Genomic DNA, 17,311 nt, shown 5'->3' with positions numbered 1-17,311 from the left:
CAGCGCCCTAGTTCGTCTCAGCTAACGCTCGACATAAGCACAGCGTGAGGGCGAATGCCACTGTATGCCCGCTGTCACATGGCTCAAAACACTTTGACGGCAGATAGCCATGGAAACCACGATGCTTTAACTGAGATATGATGAGGTCACAGCCCCAGCCACGGGGCGGGAGAACAAGAGGCTCGTGAGGGCGTTCAAATAAAGGAATCCTGCTGACAGACCATGCTGCGTAAGGCAGATCGTATGCCACATAAGTGTTTGATGTCTTTGAACGCGTGGCGCATAAACATTCAGTAAAACAAAGGCTACATCTCATGAAAATTATCCCGCAACGTAGCCTAATTTTCAAAATTGCAACTAATGTAGCAATGTATTTGAAGCAATGCAGTCCAATATCGCTATGTTATGCTTCCATATGCTATACGGACCTATTCCGTGAAACAGAGCAAAACCTCAAATTTCCAGTCTGGATGTAGCCTAACAACCACGCTTATGCAAGTTAAGCTGTTATTAGTGTTTTCCTGTCCGCTTTCAATGGACGACTGTCTCTCTTTTCCCGCCCCTTACTGACGACATATCCCGACGGTGACGCTGCCTGGCTGCAAGTGTTTGTGATTTCTTTGAGCTGGTTAGCTGCAAGTCAACGTTAATGCGGGTGCAAAAACCAGGAAACCTGACCGGCATCATACCGTCGACGCTGATGCTGCTGCAGAGCTGGCTAAGGTTAGTTGAGAAGTCTTTACTAGCTGCAGCGCTAAGCTTGTACTCGCAAGCAGATAGGCATTAGTCGGGACTGTTTAGTTCTACAGTCTTAGCTAGCTAGCAAGGATGTGGGTTTGGTGTCTTTGAAAGGGTGTAGCTAGTTGGCTAGCTTGCTAGCCACCACAGTAACGTTATTCATACAGTGCAAACAATGCGATTTAAGCCCAGTGTATCACTGCACTAACTCGGTATTTGGGTTAACTGTGGAACACGTTTCTTGGGTTTTGAAATTCGTTGTGCGGTAAGATGAATTGAGTCAAAATGTGATCTAGTCTCTGTATCTTTAGCTACGGAAGTTCGCTGAAAAAGTAAGGACACTGCCATGTGTTAGCTAAAAGATCAGCTTATGTTAGTCAGCTATAGCAGTCATATGCATGACAGGAAGGAGCTAGCTAGCTTGCAAGCAAACTAATAACATTACTGTGTTGGACTAAAGCATCAGTTCTGTTCTAGTAGACCCTATATTATTATAAGGTTACCGCCCAGAAATGGCACATGGTAGTCTTTTCCAAATCACTGTTATTTCACTGCCTCGATAAAACCGTGATGATTTCTCTCCCATATTGGAAAATTTGTCTGCAACGCAAAAATCGCACCAAAAGTCGCGTAGCCTAGTGTGTGTGGGTATTTTCTGTGCTGCTGAGTTGTTTGGTGATGCTGGAATTTGAAAACATTTAGCGCTAGCTAGCTGGAATATTCGCATTAAAACAATCTTAGAAATCATCAGACGAAAGTTGGCCTGAAAACGCACATAAGGGGAATTGCTCTCATAGCACTCATACAGCTTTAAATGTCTATGCACAAAATAATTACATGACGTTAGAAATTAGACTTTCTTGCTTTTCACATTGGAACCGTCGACGGCTGAACTAGCAACAGTTGTAATTCGTGTTTCGATGTTGTAGGACGCAGGCTAACAGCACGCTAAGCATTACTGTATATTATTGCTGGCTAAGTCATGAACTTAACCGAGGTCATCACTAACGTGACTTCGTTAGTTCCAAATGATATTGCTTGGAGGGAGGGACGTTTGTTAACGTTGGCTAGTTGAGACCTTAGCCAAACAACGTTAGCCAATGTAGCGAGAGCAAAATACATACTTTTCAATGGTGCAACTTATCCACCACCTTTATTTCAGATCGGGTCGTCGATTTAACCTGGCTAACGGCATCTCATTTTAAGCGACGTATTTATTTAAAATACTCGGTAAATATAACATTAGCAGATACCTTGTGACGAAGATTTAAAATGTGCTTAGATAGCTAGAAGAAAAGTCTGGCACTGTGTGTCATCCTTGCAGTAGGGGATTCAGTAGGATCATTTTGCTAGTTCAAAACCTAGGTAAAAATCACCACGTTGCACACGTCAACAAGACCACGTTTACGTCACCTGCCCGAAGACTCTGCTAACATTAGGGATCGAGTTCCAGACTCATTCGATTTAATTGACGTCAGCTTATTTGAACTCTAATTAGGGTCATAACAGAATAATTTTTGCTCAAAATTAATACAACTACACTTATTAGAAATGTTTGTGCGAGAAACAGCATACATTAAACAGATTGATTAGTCTGTGGGTATTGTAGTTTTAATATCTGGACAAATCTACCTTGAGAACTTTTTACACTAACCCTAGAACAACGCTGTACTGTATTAGCGTAATGTTTCTTGTCCGAGATGGTGCCTTAGAATTTTTTTCTCTTCCCCCCAGACCAAACATACTAAGTAAAACTTGGCCATCATACCCACTTTAGATTCATCAGCCTTTTTGTTTAGCAAATACCCACATCTACTATGAAGTGTACCACACAGCTTTTTAAATTTGTTCTACTTTCTAGTTGCCAAATCAACCCAGTAAGGCACATTTAACTTCCAACAGTTTGGAAACCTTTTACATTTACTGTTGCAGTTCAGTTCGGCAATCATGGTATTATTGCTCCTGCCAAATACAGTGTGGGGGGTGGTGGTGGTTTGCGTCAGAATTTTTGGATTATCCTTTAGCTGGCATCGGCGTCTCATCCGCGTAGTCTAGATTTCCTGGCTGTGTTCAAATGGGGTGAATGTGCAGCTGATAGTGAAAGGTTGGGGGTCGGGATGGGGCGTGCAGATCAAGATTGGGTCATGCTGCAAATTAATTTTTGAATTCAGATTAATTGCTGTTCTTAAGAGTTAGCTTGAACTACCATCAGATTTGGAATCCTTGGTATTGCTTTCGCAAGCCAAGTGTAGCAGCTGTGTGTACAGGAGGACTCCAGTTGAAAGTTACTGGCCAATGCCCTGGCACAGATCCGTAAGGATCAGATGCTTAACGCCGTATCTTTAACACTCAATGCTCCGTCTCCACACTGGTGAAGTCGGAACAATGAGCAATCTTCGGAATATTCGCTAATGTTTGCGCGACACTAGGGTTACTGTAATGTAGCGTCGGAGATTCCTGTTCCTCACCGCCACGGCCACCTGAAACCTAAGAGACCGAGAGAATAGGCGGAACCAAGGAACCGAGCGTCTGATGATTATTAAATCTGCGATAATCCGAATTAATGGTGACATTTGTAATTTTTTAAAAAATGTGTCACGGGTAACTGACAGTTTGGGCTGAATTAGAGGTTCCAGGAACGCCCACAGCCTGTAGCTGCTGCGAAATTTCATGAGTCAGTCTGGCCGTGAGCCGGTTCGCCCTGACAGATTGTGTCATTCCAGCTTCTTTAAACCGGTTTACAGAGTGGGGTCAATGTGACCGTGTCAAAAACGTCACCATGGCAACGTCACCATGACAGCGTGATCATACTGTACTTTGCAAGTGGAAACTGAGAATAGGAAGCTGATGCATGGGGAACCTGAAAAATGTCAGCCGACCCCACCCCCAACTAACTGTTAGTTAGCCTCCATCTAGACACTTGATCAGGGATACAGAGCAATATATGCAAACATTTTTTTCCAAGGAACACATCTGTTCCTAAGTTGAAAAATTTAGGAGCGGCACTAATTCATCTCAATTATTAAATGTGCTAAATTATTTTTCCAGTTGGCACAAAGCAATTTTCGGGAGCCGCTGCTCCTAAAATAGGAGCTCTGTAGAGCCCAGGGGTACTCTGATCTGCTCCTCAGGGCATTAGCGTTGCTGGTTTTCAGTCCTCCCCTCTAATCAGAGACTGGCTTAAACCTGTCGCACCAACTGTAGATCTCTGGCCAATCAGTGACATTATTGGACTATGGGCTATCAGGCAGAAGAGAAGACCGCTCCAGCAGTACTGGCTGACCTTGAGGGCCCGGTCTGAGCGTCCCAGCTTTAAAGATTAGAGATCACCGAGTCTAAAGCTGTCCCAGCCTGTCTGTTCAATATTTCCCGCTTTGATGCAGGCAGTTAAATAAACTTTATTATTCTGGCTGATAAATATTATGCTTGTGGTTGGGTTGCTTGATGTGACCTCAGATGAGTATCTGGTGAGAACTTGACTGCTTTCCAGAATGCCTGGGGAGGGAGGAGGGCAGGAGTAGGGGGGGGGGGTATTTAAAAATGCAGAACTGGCACGCTGTGTGCATTCTTCATCTGTTTGTTCTGTTTTTTCTTCCTTCAATCGGAGCGGGAGCGCGGTGCAGATGAGCACAGTGATAATTCTGTTTCTGTTTCTGTTCCCGCTCCAGGAGTGAACGTTATGCAGGAGCGCGGTGTGGATGAGCGCAGTGATAATTCTGTTCCCGTTTCTGTTCCCGCTCCAGGAGTGAACGTTATGCAGGAGCGCGGTGTGGATGAGCGCAGTGATAATTCTGTTCCCGTTTCTGTTCCCGCTCCAGGAGTGAACGTTATGCAGGAGCGCGGTGCAGATGAGCGCAGTGATAATTCTGTTTCTGTTTCTGTTCCCGTTCCAGGAGTGAACGTTATGCAGGAGCGCGGTGCAGATGAGCACAGTGATAATTCTGTTTCTGTTTCTGTTCCCGTTTCTGTTCCCGCTCCAGGAGTGAACGTTATGCGGGGCCCTGAGGAGCGGGGGGCGGGGCACCAGGCCGGGGCCCCGCGGCTGTGAGGCTTCGCGGCTTCGCGGGAAATGCGCTGGGCTCAGGCCCTCTAATCCGGCCCCGGGGCAGCTGACTGATCCGGAGCCAGGCGGCAGGCTCGGCGGGGAGAGCGAGCGAGCGAGAGAAAGAGGGGGCGGGCGAGGGAGCGAGCGAGCAAGGGCAGAGAGGCGGGGCCTGTGGAAGTGGGCGGGGAGCTCAAGGAGTAGCGGGAGAGAGGCCTGGCCCTAGCGCCCCACCCCCGCCGTGACCGCCAGGCCCCCGGGCCGCGCAGACATGTCCGCCGGGGGGGAGCCCGACGCCGACCACCCCCGCTTCTTCGTCGGGTGCGATGACGGCGAGAGCGACGAGTTGCTGGACCCGGGGAGGATCATGGGATACGACTGCCGCTACGAGAACGTGGAGGAGGAGGAGGAGGAAGATGATGACGACGACGACGACGAAGAATACGACTCCGTAAGTTTCCAGCAGGGTCGCGTCGTTGGCCGGTTGCTACGGTTACGTTTACCGAGCTTTTTTGTGATGTGTGTCTGGCGTCTGGCAGGCCTGGGTCTGTACTTTAACCCTTTAGCCTTTGCAGAACACTTTACTGACACTTTCACACGAAATATCTGTTTTCACCAACTTTGTGGAAAAAATGCTTCTTTTGTTTGACTGTACGCTGTGATAAGTGTTTTGTAGATCTGCAGGAGCGTTCAAATTTTTTTCAACTCCTTAAGGGTGAAAGTATCTCAAGTATGTATTTGCACTAGGCCTGGTGACAGTGTATTTGACTGAATTTCAACAGTTTTTCTGAAGTCAAATGTAACGGACGAGCGAAAATAGTTCTCCGACATGCTTTTCGGCCCATTCCTGGTTTGCAGTTAAATACTGGGATTTGCCGATTTACTGGTTTCTCCTGGTGTTCGTGCAGACGAGAGAGGCCGTCTCATTATTCCGTATGGAAACCGGCGCGGCCTGCGGGCGGTTAGTGCTTCGGGCCTTCGCTGGTGACTCACGCTCGTCTGGTCTGACGGCAGTTGTTCTCCAGCCCCTCCGGCTGCTGAGCGGCGCTCAGCGTAAGCGGATTAATTTTTACAGCGTGCCGATCGATTAACGCCACGGTCCCCGCCGGGCCTAGGCCAGGGCCGCGTTCTGCACCAGCACATGGCCCTGTGTGCTATAAATAGAGCCCTGCTGTCTGTTAGCGCACCGCCGATAGCACGGTGTTAGCGCTGACGGACGCGCTTCGTTAGCGCGCTCGATTTTGACACGGCGCGTTCCTCGGCGCGGCCCCGCCCGTCGGAACGAGTGGAAAAGTAGAGGCGGTCTGTTTTCTTTTCTTTCTTTTTTGATAAGGAGTTTCAGCGATTAGAAACGTTGCCGCGCGAGGCTTTTGAAACTGTCAGCGCTTCTGAAACGATGAGTAATCGTTAGCGGGATCGCGCGGCAGCTGCTAGCGGCCTTGGCGGCGCGGTTGGCCCCCGGTTGGCCCCGGCAGCGGCTCATTCGGGAACGCTCACGCCCCCCTCCCCCACCCCCCACCCCCCCCCCCCCCCCCATCTCCACGCAGCCCCCAGAGCGGCAGATCGTGGTGGGCATCTGCGCCATGTCCAAGAAGTCCCAGTCCAAGCCGATGAAGGAGATCCTGGAGAGGCTGTGCCTGTTCAAGTACATCACGGTGGTGCTGTTCGAGGAGGACGTCGTCCTCAACGAGCCCGTGGAGAACTGGCCCCTCTGCGACTGCCTCATCTCCTTCCACTCCAAAGGTGAGCGGCCCCACTGCTCTCTGGCGCCCCCCACTGGGACACCACGATAAACTCTCATCGCTCATTCTTTAATTACACCTTATAATCATCCGAATCATGATAAATAAACATCCAAACTTTAGAGCCTGTGAAATTGGGGGGGGGGGGGGGGGAGGGTGAGGGTGAGGTAATCCCTGTTATCTTCTGGGTTAAGACGATCAGTCGACAGCAAGGTCATTCAGTTTCCATGTGATTGTGTGATGTGCTTTTGTCAATCGTATCGGAATGCTGCAAGGCCTTGCTGCTGATTGGCTGCCTTATCAACACCCAATAGATTTCAGTGGTGATGTTGACTCAGCACTGGCCCTCTGCCCTTCACTGGGCCCAAACCCCCCCCCCCCCCGTTCCTCCCCAAAACCCTGGCCCTATTCCTACACCCCACGCCCCAGACCCACCCAGTACATGAAATTACCCCTGAACTGGCCCCTGAACTGACCCCTGAAACGACCCCTAAACTGGCCCCTGGACTGGTCCCTGAACTGGTCCCTGAAGTAGCCCCTGAACTGACCCCTGAAGTGACCCCTGAACAGACCCCTGAATTGGCCCCTCCAACCTTACCACTCTGGCAGCTCAGTGCCGTAGTACTGTCCCCAGACCCCTGTTCCACAGTGCTGTGCATTCACACCGTCTTAACTGTACCTGCGGAGAATTTGGTAAACAAATCCCCCCACCCCCACCCCACCCCACCCTGCCCCCGCTGCACCGACTCCCCGTGAACGCAGAGAAACGTCAGAACATGGCTGGGGAGCTTAGGAGGGGATTTGCATGCAGAGCAGGGTTTTTTTCGGTGCAGTCATTCCTCCCGTGATGTGCTGCCGCGTTTGCCTGCGGCAGAAGCACACACCCGCGGTGTACCGTAGAGGTTAACGGGGTTGTCATGAGTCTGGGGTTTGAGTCTGGGGTCATACGGCGGCAGAGTCTGGGGGTTAAGTCTGGGGTCATACGGCGGCACAGTCTGGGGGTTGAGTCTGGGGTCATACGGCAGCAGAGTCTGGGGTTTGAGTCTGGGGTCATACGGCGGCAGAGTCTGGGGGTTGAGTCTGGGGTCATACGGTGGCAGAGTCTGGGGGTTGAGTCTGGGGTCATACGGCGGCACAGTCTGGGGGTTGAGTCTGGGGTCATACGGTGGCAGGGACTGGGGGTTGAGTCTGGGGTCATACGGTGGCAGGGACTGGGGTTTGAGTGCAGTACGAGATACACCCCCAGCAGGCCCCCTCTGGCGTGTAGCCCTGCTCCTCTGTCCCAGGCGATTGATTTGTCCCGCTTTGCTCCAGAGCCGCGGAGCGCGTGACCTCAAATCTCAGGCCGCTGTTCTGTGTCATGGCTGAGCCAGCTGTAATGACAGCAGCCACGGCTCGTGTGTGTGTGTGTGTGTGTGTGTGTGAACTCCACAGCTGTGTGGTCTCATTCGTTCTCCTGTCACATCTGTTGAAAGAGTAGAGCAGGCAGGGTGTCGCTGGGTCGCTGTTACTCAAGAGCTGCTCTCTCTACTGATGTTCACCCCTGGCGTGCGGACCAAAGGGCAGGGAGCAGTGCATTGTGGGCCACCGAGCAGAAGAGTTTGCATTGAGTGGGAACAGCCTGATGCAGTGTTATTCATTTATTCGTGCAGGGGCCTGTCCTTAAGCAAACCTGACCTTACTCTCCCCCACAGAACCTGTGTGGGGATTATGAATGCTTTCGAGTACTAATCTTCTCCACGGAACCAGTGTGGGGATTATGAACATTTTTGGAAACCCTGGCAGTATTCAGAGCCCTTAATTTGATTGGTTCCACGTGCCTGCACAACCGTACATACACACAGCCTTGTTTTTTTTTTTTCTCGCCACTGTTTGAGGGTTTATCTCCTCACTGGGAGTTTTTTTTTTACTTCATGTGCCTGCTGTTTGGGGGTTCAGGTGCTTGCTATTCGGGGGTTCAGGCCTGGTGTGTACTCTGTTTAGGCTCTGTTTGTTCTGCCACCCCGTACAGCGTCTTTGTGACCGTTTTCAGTAAAAAAGCGCTCTACAAATAAAGCAGATTTGCTTCGAGGTGTTCTGGAAAGAGGTGTGAGTTGGTTTGTTTTTTTTTTGTTTGTTTGTTTTCGCCTGCAGGGTTTCCTCTGGACAAAGCGGTGGCCTATGAGAAGCTGAGGGGCCCCTTCGTCATTAACGACCTGGACCTGCAGTACTGCATCCAGGACAGGTGAGGCGTTGGGCGGGTGAACGCGCGACGCTGTTAGGCTGGGTGGAACGGTTGCATGTGGGGGACGCAGTGGGCAAGAACACCATGCCAGGCGGAAATATGCCCATTTCGTTCAGTAATGGAAACTCTGGGATTTCTTCTGCTGTTAAAAGCGCGGATAGGTTATTTCTGGTATGCTGTCACTCCCCCCAACACACCTGGCTGGGATGTGGAATGTGGAATGTGAGAGGGGTGGAGGGGGGGGGGCGTATATATCGTATATATTTTTGGAGTTTGAGAAGATGTCAGTAGTTAGTTTATATTTGTCGATTCTTCTCATCCCACTCACGTGTATGAGTCACACACACACTGATTTTTATGCCTGTTTTTAGGTGTATCGAGGGTTATTGCAGGTTTTTGCAGGTTATAGGTGCCTGTGACATTTTAAAATGACGAGCTGGTAAAACTGGATTAACAGAATAATCTCTAATTTGCAAGAAGTAATCTGCTCCACAGCTAGGTGCCGCATGGTTGGTCAAACCTACCCGCTCTTTGGCTTTGATTGGTCAAGCCTACCTGCTCTTTGGCTTTGATTGGTCAAACCTGCCCGCTCTTTAGCTTTGATTGGTCAAATCTACCCGCTCTTTAGCTTTGGTTGGTCAAACCTACCTGCTCTTTGGCTTTGATTGGTCAAACCTGCCCGCTCTTTAGCTTTGATTGGTCAAACCTACCCGCTCTTTAGCTCTGATTGGTCAGTCAGTCTGGGCCAAATGAGCTGACCAGTCACGGCGGGCCTGTTTTTGATGTGGTTTTATTCCAGGAGGGAGGTGTACCGTACCCTGAAGGCGGCGGGGATCCAGTTACCGCGATACGCTGTTCTGAACCGCGACCCGGCTCGGCCCGAAGGTGGGTAAACCGGACACAGAGGAGACGGCCTCGTGCTTCCCACCCCTGGGGAAGGCCGTGTGTGTGCTTAAGGGCTCATTTTTAAGGAATCGTGTGTGTGTGTGTGTGTGTGTTTGTTCATCAGTAGTTAGATAAAGTTGTTTTTCCCTGCCGTAAGATAAAGGTGTTTTGCTTAAGAGCCAATTCAGCAAGAACAAGAAAGATGTGTACATGGCTGGATCAATGCAGAATGTGATAAGTGTATGGTTTTGACGTAAAATGCAGAGTATATATATCAGAGAGTACATTTGGTCCTTCTAAAACCAGAGTGGATTATAATTTTCCACAACACCGCATAACAAATTTATAATTGTCCTTAATGTCATTGCTAGCCTGTTGCATGGAGCGTTGTTGCATAAAAGAATTTCCTCTCCAGCGGGGTTGGGCCTTTTTGCCGTAGCCATTTTACCACTTCCCCACAACGCAGACAGAAACTGCTCTCACACCAGCAGCGCTGTAAAATGCTGTGCATCGGTCACTAGCAGCCTGTGCACATTGACCCATTAGCCAGTGCTAGTAGAGCTGCACCACGGTCCTGTGCTGCACTCCCATGCAGCATGAACAAACAGCATCCTGTGTGTGTGTGTGTGTGAGAGAACTAGACCACTACGAAGGCCTGAATACTGCGTTACAACGGCAGACTGTGTGTTTAGTCGTACGGGAAGTGGACGCTTACGGGGGTTCTGTGTCTCTTGGCTGTAGGAATAAGACGTGGTCTTCGTGGTGAACCGTCGGCTTGTTAATGCTCTCTTGCTGCAGCGTAGCTTTGGAGGCCTGTTTGGTTATTGTGATGAGTGGTTGCGCCGGCCGACCCCCCCTTGCTCGCTCGCTCGCTCACTCGCCCCCCCCCCTCCTGATCCGCTTCGACAACGTGACCGAGCCTCTGATGACGGTGAAGACCAGGAGGGGGGGGGAGGGGGGGGAGGGGCAGGTTATCTGTCACGCTGAGATCCATCTGTCACACTGTCCTGTCCCCTTCCACCGCAGCACTGCCCTACACCCCCCCCCCCCCCCCCACTGCAAGGTTCTCATAGAATTTATACCTGTTACGAACAAAAAAAACCTGTTACTGACCCCAAAATCGGTTACTGACCCCAAAATCGGTTACTGACCCCAAAATCGGTTACTGCCCCCAAAATCGGTTACTGACCCCAAAATCGGTTACTGACCCCAAAATCGGTTACTGACCTCAAATCTGTTACTGACACGAAATCTGTTGCTAACAAGAAAACCTGTTACTAACAAAAATCTGCAGTCACATTAATGTTTGTTCTGAATTTTTGGGGAAAATATACGTAGTGTATGCTGGATTTCTTTTTTCAGCAGTGATGCATGGATTTCACATGGACTTTCCCATTTACGGGCCAAGTCCATGTTGCATGCGCGCGCACACACACACGTGCACACGACACGCACACAGACGGACACGGACACACACGTGCACACGACACGCACACACACACACACGTGCGTGCACACACGTGCACACACACACACACATTCACAAACACACACACATGCACACAACACGCACACAGACGGACACGGACACACACGTGCACGCATGCATGCACACACGCACACACACACACGGCTGATTTTCTTCACCGATGTTCATGCTTTCATCTCAGTCACGCATACCAGAAAGCCAGCCGGCCAGCCGTCATCTGTGTGTGTGTTACCCACTCAGAGTGCCTGAGGTAGGGGTTGGGAACAGTACCCCAACAGACCCTCATACCGACCCCTGAAACAAACAACCCGAAGACCAAGTTAGGACTTAAAAGCGATAGTAAATTAGCGCGACCGTTTAGGCAAGTTTCACGCCTAAATATGAACAATGTGCCACAAGATTAATGTGCTGCTTATAGTCGTGTCGAGGGGAAAAAAAACATGTTTTGCGAGATAATACAAGCCACAGCTTCGCTTGTTTGTTTCGGCAAAGTTATTCTGAGCCAACGGATCCATTTGCCTCTGAGCATAGCTTAAAATAATAATAATAATAATAATGAATAATTCCAGCTGCAGAGCGATAAATCGAGCAGTGCTGCTGTTGCCTCTGTGTGGGGAAAAACACTGATATTTTTAAGATGTTCGGAAATATGCCTGATTATCACTTAAACCGAAGTGATAAATGTTTTTGTTTTTTTATTATTGTTATAAATACATTTGTCGTCAGTAGACTTGCATGTCTGGTTCAGGCAGGACCTGGATTACAGGCAGACGAGGTGGAAAGATCTGGTTTTGCTGAACTCCCATCCTCTCAGAATAAGGGAAGGTGTGTAAATTCTCAGTACGACGGTTTCGGGTTGACTCACCGCGACGGCGCCCGACGCACCGGGCCTCGGGGTGCGGCGACAGGCCTGGCGGTTGTTACGCGACGCAGGAAGTGAGTCTCTGAACGCCGCGGCGCGCCGGCGCGGGCCGGTTTGAACCGCCCGGAGCGAAGCCTCGCGGCTCGCCCTCAGGCGAACGGAACTCGGACGCGTGATCGAAAGCACGCGCCACGATTTTAACAAGAAGGCTGGAGGAGGCTCTTTTACATTACATTACAGGCATTTAGCAGACGCTCTTATCCAGAGCGACTTACACAACTTTTACATAGCATTTTACATTGTATCCATTTATACAGCTGGATATATACTGAAGCAATTTCGGTTAAGTACCTTGCTCAAGGGTACAACGGCAGTGTCCTACCCGGGAATCGAACCTGCGACCTTTCGGTTACAAGCCCAGTTCCTTACCCACTGTGCTACACTCCGTCTCTTTTGCATAGACTGCGTTGTTGCTGTTCTCGTTTGTGTTCGCGTTAATCAGTTTAACCTTCAGGGTCCAAGTTGAACTATGCGGTTGTTCCCTGCACTTGGACCTGGTACTTCTCTCTAGGGTTTTCGACACACTTGTTCCTGGTTGTGGTTATACACCTTGTTGTACGTCGCTCTGGATAAGAGCGTCTGCCAAATGCCTGTAATGTAGTGTAATACACGTTTGGTTTGTTTTTCTTCACGTGCTCTTCGCTTTTGCTTTTAGCTTTGGTCGCGGTGGAAATTGCTGGAGATCCACTGCTGTGCTTGCGCCACGTTCGTTTGCGTGAGAAACCGCGCAAATCAGAATGGCTTTACTGAGGGACAGTCCGAAATCACATTTAGCACACGCGTTTAATGTTTTAATAATCCCACGCTTGTAAATGTTCCAGGTTTTTATACTCATCCTCTGCCATATGCGTATATCAGACGTCATGGATAAAGCAGGTAATATTCTTGCTGTCCATAAAGTAGTAACATTAACAACATTTTTTTAAATGCATACCGCCACACATGACGCACATTCCTATAATGACTGTGTCAGAATCAAAATGGTGGCTTTTTGAATTCTTCTTTGGGGAATGTGCTTCACGTGTGGCTGGCACCCCCTCCCATATGACCCGAACGCATCACGGGACGGACAGAAATAGAATTGCGCTTTTGAAAAGACGCCTGCCTCGACGGCTGGTATGCGTGAGCGTTTATAGCCACCATGTACACACACACACACACAGACACACACACACACAGACATGTACATCGCATGCCGTGTCTGCGACGATCTGACTGTGTCCCTGTTTGGACTTCACGTTTAGCACTTAGGAGTCATGCTTTTTATGGGGGTTTAACCCCCCCACCACCCCCCCCAGGATTACAGATGGTGATGGAATTACAGTGCAGAAGGTGCCGGGGGGGGGGGGGGGGGGGGTGTTATGGTAAAACCACTGGCCTCACAGGGGGGTCATGTATGGGTTGGCAGTCTGTTGCTCTCCCTTACGTGGTTTATGATGGAAAAGCTAATGTGTTGTTGGGTCTTGTGTGTGTTGAATAGGCTCTCCCTAAACCTGGGTGTCCAGTCTTATCCAAAAAGCGCCGGTGTGGGTGCAGGTTTTTGTATTAGCCCAGCACTAAGGCACCTGATTGTACTTCTCTTGATTGAAGAGCGTGATTGATTAGTTGTTTCGATGAATCGAGAATCATAGTGCTGGGCTAAAATAGAAACCTGCACCCACACTGGCCCTTTTTGTGTAAGATTGGACATCCATGCCCTAGTCTGAGGCAGGCAGTGAATTTTTGGTTTTTCAAGAGCACCCAAATAGTTTTTTGGGGGATTTTTGAGGAATGCTGATGTAAGGAGATTATATTCAGAGGAGGGGGGGGGGAGGCTTACGTGAAATTCAGTTTGGATTTAAGTTTAATCTTACTCCATATCCACGTTTTTATTCCTTTAATTTTCTACTGTATGTGCTTTTCCATGTCCACTCACTCTGATCACACTCCAGTCGCTGGCTCTGAATCGGCTCCTTTGGTCTGAATCGGCTCCATTGGTCTGAATCGGCTCCATTGGTCTGAATCCGCTCCATTGGTCTGAATCGGCTCCTTTGGTCTGAATCGGCTCCGTTGGTGTGAATCGGCTCCTTTATTCTGAATCGGTTCCTTTAATCTGAATCGGCTCCTTTAGTCTGAATCGGCTCCGTTGGTCTGAATCGGCTGCGTTGGTCTGAATCGGCTCCTTTGGTCTGAATCGACTCCTTTGGTCTGAATCGACTCCTTTGGTCTGAATCGACTCCTTTAGCCTGAATCGGCTCCTTTAGTCAGGGCCAGGCTGGTCAGCAGCTGCACTAGAGAGGCAGAGCAGCTTAAGTTTGATGACTGACAGGATTGCAGGGGAACAGTTATATAGCAGCTTACAGTGTGTGTGTGTTTGTGTGTCTCTGTCACTGTATCTGTGTGTGTGCGTGTGTGCATATGTGTATGCCTGTAAATGTGTGTGTGTGTGGTTGGTGTGTTTGTGTGTGTGTGCGCGCACGTGTGTGTGCGTGTGCTTGTATCTGTGTGTGTGTGTGTGTGTGTGTGTGTGCACATGCGTGCATGTGCATGCGTTTGTCTAAGTTTGTGTGTGTGCGTGTGTTTAAACGCATGTGTGTGTCTGTGTGTGCGCAGGCGTGTGTCTAAACGTGTGTGTGTGTGTGTGTGTGTGTGTGCACATGCGTGCATGTGTTTGTCTAAACGTGTGTGTGTGTGCGCGTGCGTGTGTCTAAACGTGTGTGTGTCCCTGGCTGCGCAGAGTGTAACCTGGTGGAGGGGGAGGACCACGTGGAGGTGAACGGCGAGGCGTTCCAGAAGCCTTTCGTGGAGAAGCCGGTCAGCGCAGAGGACCACAACGTCTACATCTACTACCCCACCTCCGCCGGGGGGGGCAGCCAGAGGCTGTTCCGCAAGGTGGGGGCGCACAGCAGGCGCCAGACGAACACAAACACCCCCGGGGGACAGTGCAATAGAGTACACAGCCGGGCCAGTGTCCCACACAGGGCACTGATACGCCCATTTAAACCTGCCCAGCATCCGTCACTCTTATGATCTGCATCAGTCTGTCGTCACTGTCTTTTATTTTTGTGTAACGTGTAAAGCCATTTATATATAGCTGCTCTGAGAGCACCATAAAAAAAACATTCTTCTCTTGTGTTTCTCGTGTTTGATTCGATGCTTGACGGACATGAAGCACAGCCGTGCGTGTGATATCGCTCTGCTTTGGCTTGTTGGCCCGTTGTGCGTAAGCACTTATCCTCAATGAAATTCACTGGTTGAGGGCGGGTTAAATGGAATTCATGACAAAATGGAAAAAAGCCCGGTTGTAATGCCACGGCACAAATCGGAATGAGTGAAAGGGAACCTTCAGTGACATTTTGTAAAGAAAAGAGATCTAGTGACGAGAGTCAGTCCATTTTCTCACCTGAGATTTGTTACACAAAGGGTAGCTGTGGTTTAAAAACACTGCAGCCCAAAGGACTCTTTCTCTGTCTCGGGGCAGGGGGCATGGGACAGGGGGGCAGGGAGCAGGGGGCTGGGAGCAGGGGGCAGATAGTTCAGCCCATGTTGCTGTCTGTCTGTCTGTCTGCTCCTGCCTGACTTTGTGAAAACGTGTCGATAGGAAGAAATGCATCTTTCTGCATTGCTGGGGTTTTGCGGAAGGAAAAGGATGTTTGAATTTCTGCGGTTTGTCCTAGATCGGGAGCAGAAGCAGCGTCTACTCTCCGGAGAGCAACGTTCGCAAAACGGGCTCCTACATTTACGAGGAGTTCATGCCCACGGACGGGACGGACGTAAAGGTACGACTCAGAAGCGCAGTAATACCTCTGAGACGAGGAGAGCTTCGGGAACGAAGGGGTCGGTTGTGACGACTGGCTGTGATTGGCCAAGAGCAAGGCTCAAATTTGAGGGCCCATCGTATAGGAATGGGGGGTGGAATCAGTTCAGGAGCAGTTTCAGTTGTGTCTTAAAACGGACTGGTATATCAAAACATTTTTGCTTTAGTGATTAGACACATTATCAGTATAATTTATTTCTTTTTTTAGTTTCTGTTCATGTTTAAAGAGGGCAGTTCAGTCATGCCTGTGTTCCGCCTGAGCAGCTCATCTTCATCAGAACACGCTGCGCTCTCTCTCCGCCCTTCCCATCATGCTCTGCTCCTCCGGCAGGTGTACACGGTGGGCCCGGACTACGCCCACGCGGAGGCGCGCAAGTCCCCCGCCCTGGACGGGAAGGTGGAGCGGGACAGCGAGGGGAAAGAGGTGCGGTACCCCGTCATCCTCAACGCCAGGGAGAAGCTCATCGCCTGGAAAGTCTGCCTGGCCTTTAAGGTAATCTAAGCCTGAGCACTACGCACGTTCTGTAATGCGTTATGATTTAACGCTCTGATTATAGTCTGCCTGGCCTTTAAGGTAACCAGCGCATGTTCCATAATGCATTTATGAGTTCTAATTTAACACCGTGATTATAGTCTGCCTGGCCTTCAAGGTAATCTACGCCTGAACACTGCGCATGTTTTATAATGTGTTTATGAGCTCTGATTTAAGGCTGTGATTAAAGCCTGTCTTAATCCCTGTGGGCAGTTTGTGTGGTGTAGGTACAGTCAGAGATTTAAAGTAATCTACAAGAAAAATTGAGCACCCCAAAGGGATGACTTCATACTTCCAGATGAAAGTGTTTCGCTGAAAGATAAAGATGTTTATGTGGCTGATTGAGTGGTCTGTGCAGCAGGGCAGATTCTGGCGTCTGTTATTATTAAAAATGAATAATTATCTGCTGTGTGTGAAAAGGCCTTCCCTGGTACGAGCCTGCCAGCATTTATTTAAAAATTTTTCAAAGAATATTTGGCATATTGACCATTTATTGCATACTGTCTTTTCTCTTAACCTTTAAAATGTATGAAAGTTAATCGTCTGGCAGCTATGAAATGGGAAACCAACCGATTCTGCAGATATATATCTTGATTCTGTGGATGCGCCTCTTTTGAAATTTTTTCCACTGCGTTTGACAGCAAACGGTTTGTGGGTTCGACCTGCTGCGAGCCAACGGACAGTCCTACGTCTGCGACGTGAACGGCTTCAGCTTCGTGAAGAACTCCATGAAGTACTACGATGACTGCGCGAAGATCCTGGGGTGAGCAATCCCAAAATGGCCGCCGTGCATTAATGCATTCACCAGTGTTCTTTTGATCTCATCAGTAGCATCAGCTACATGTTCCTGTGGCACAGTCATGTTGACTTGGTGGCTCCCAAAGTGGGGGGTGTGAACTCCTTGGGGGAGGCGGGGGTGGGGAGGGGGTGGTGGTGGATTG

The 17,311-nt window shown here is 49.5% G+C and overlaps 1 protein-coding gene across 10 annotated transcripts in view; it reads left to right on the top strand.

The window, feature by feature from the left end:
- The first annotated feature begins 570 nt into the window (after window positions 1–570).
- ppip5k2 (diphosphoinositol pentakisphosphate kinase 2) overlaps window positions 571–17,311 on the top strand; it is a 47,344-nt gene continuing 30,603 nt past the window's right edge. For 9 of the 10 annotated variants that reach the window (XM_035390769.1, XM_035390768.1, XM_035390766.1 and 6 more), the window contains exons 1-9: window positions 571–723; window positions 4,719–5,231; window positions 6,328–6,523; window positions 8,656–8,746; window positions 9,546–9,631; window positions 14,759–14,913; window positions 15,699–15,800; window positions 16,170–16,331; window positions 17,012–17,133. In XM_035390769.1, coding sequence (XP_035246660.1) covers window positions 5,052–5,231; window positions 6,328–6,523; window positions 8,656–8,746; window positions 9,546–9,631; window positions 14,759–14,913; window positions 15,699–15,800; window positions 16,170–16,331; window positions 17,012–17,133 — 1,094 coding nt within the window. In that variant the 5' untranslated portion in view covers window positions 571–723; window positions 4,719–5,051. Of the gene's footprint in view, window positions 724–1,848; window positions 1,969–4,718; window positions 5,232–6,327; window positions 6,524–8,655; window positions 8,747–9,545; window positions 9,632–14,758; window positions 14,914–15,698; window positions 15,801–16,169; window positions 16,332–17,011; window positions 17,134–17,311 lie in introns of those variants that run through there. The other variant, XM_035390761.1, reaches the window with a different exon arrangement.

Source organism: Anguilla anguilla, chromosome 14 (genome assembly GCF_013347855.1).
Source record: "Anguilla anguilla isolate fAngAng1 chromosome 14, fAngAng1.pri, whole genome shotgun sequence".
NCBI classification, from domain to species: domain Eukaryota; kingdom Metazoa; phylum Chordata; class Actinopteri; order Anguilliformes; family Anguillidae; genus Anguilla; species Anguilla anguilla.
This window is presented reverse-complemented; position numbering and strand designations above follow the sequence as displayed.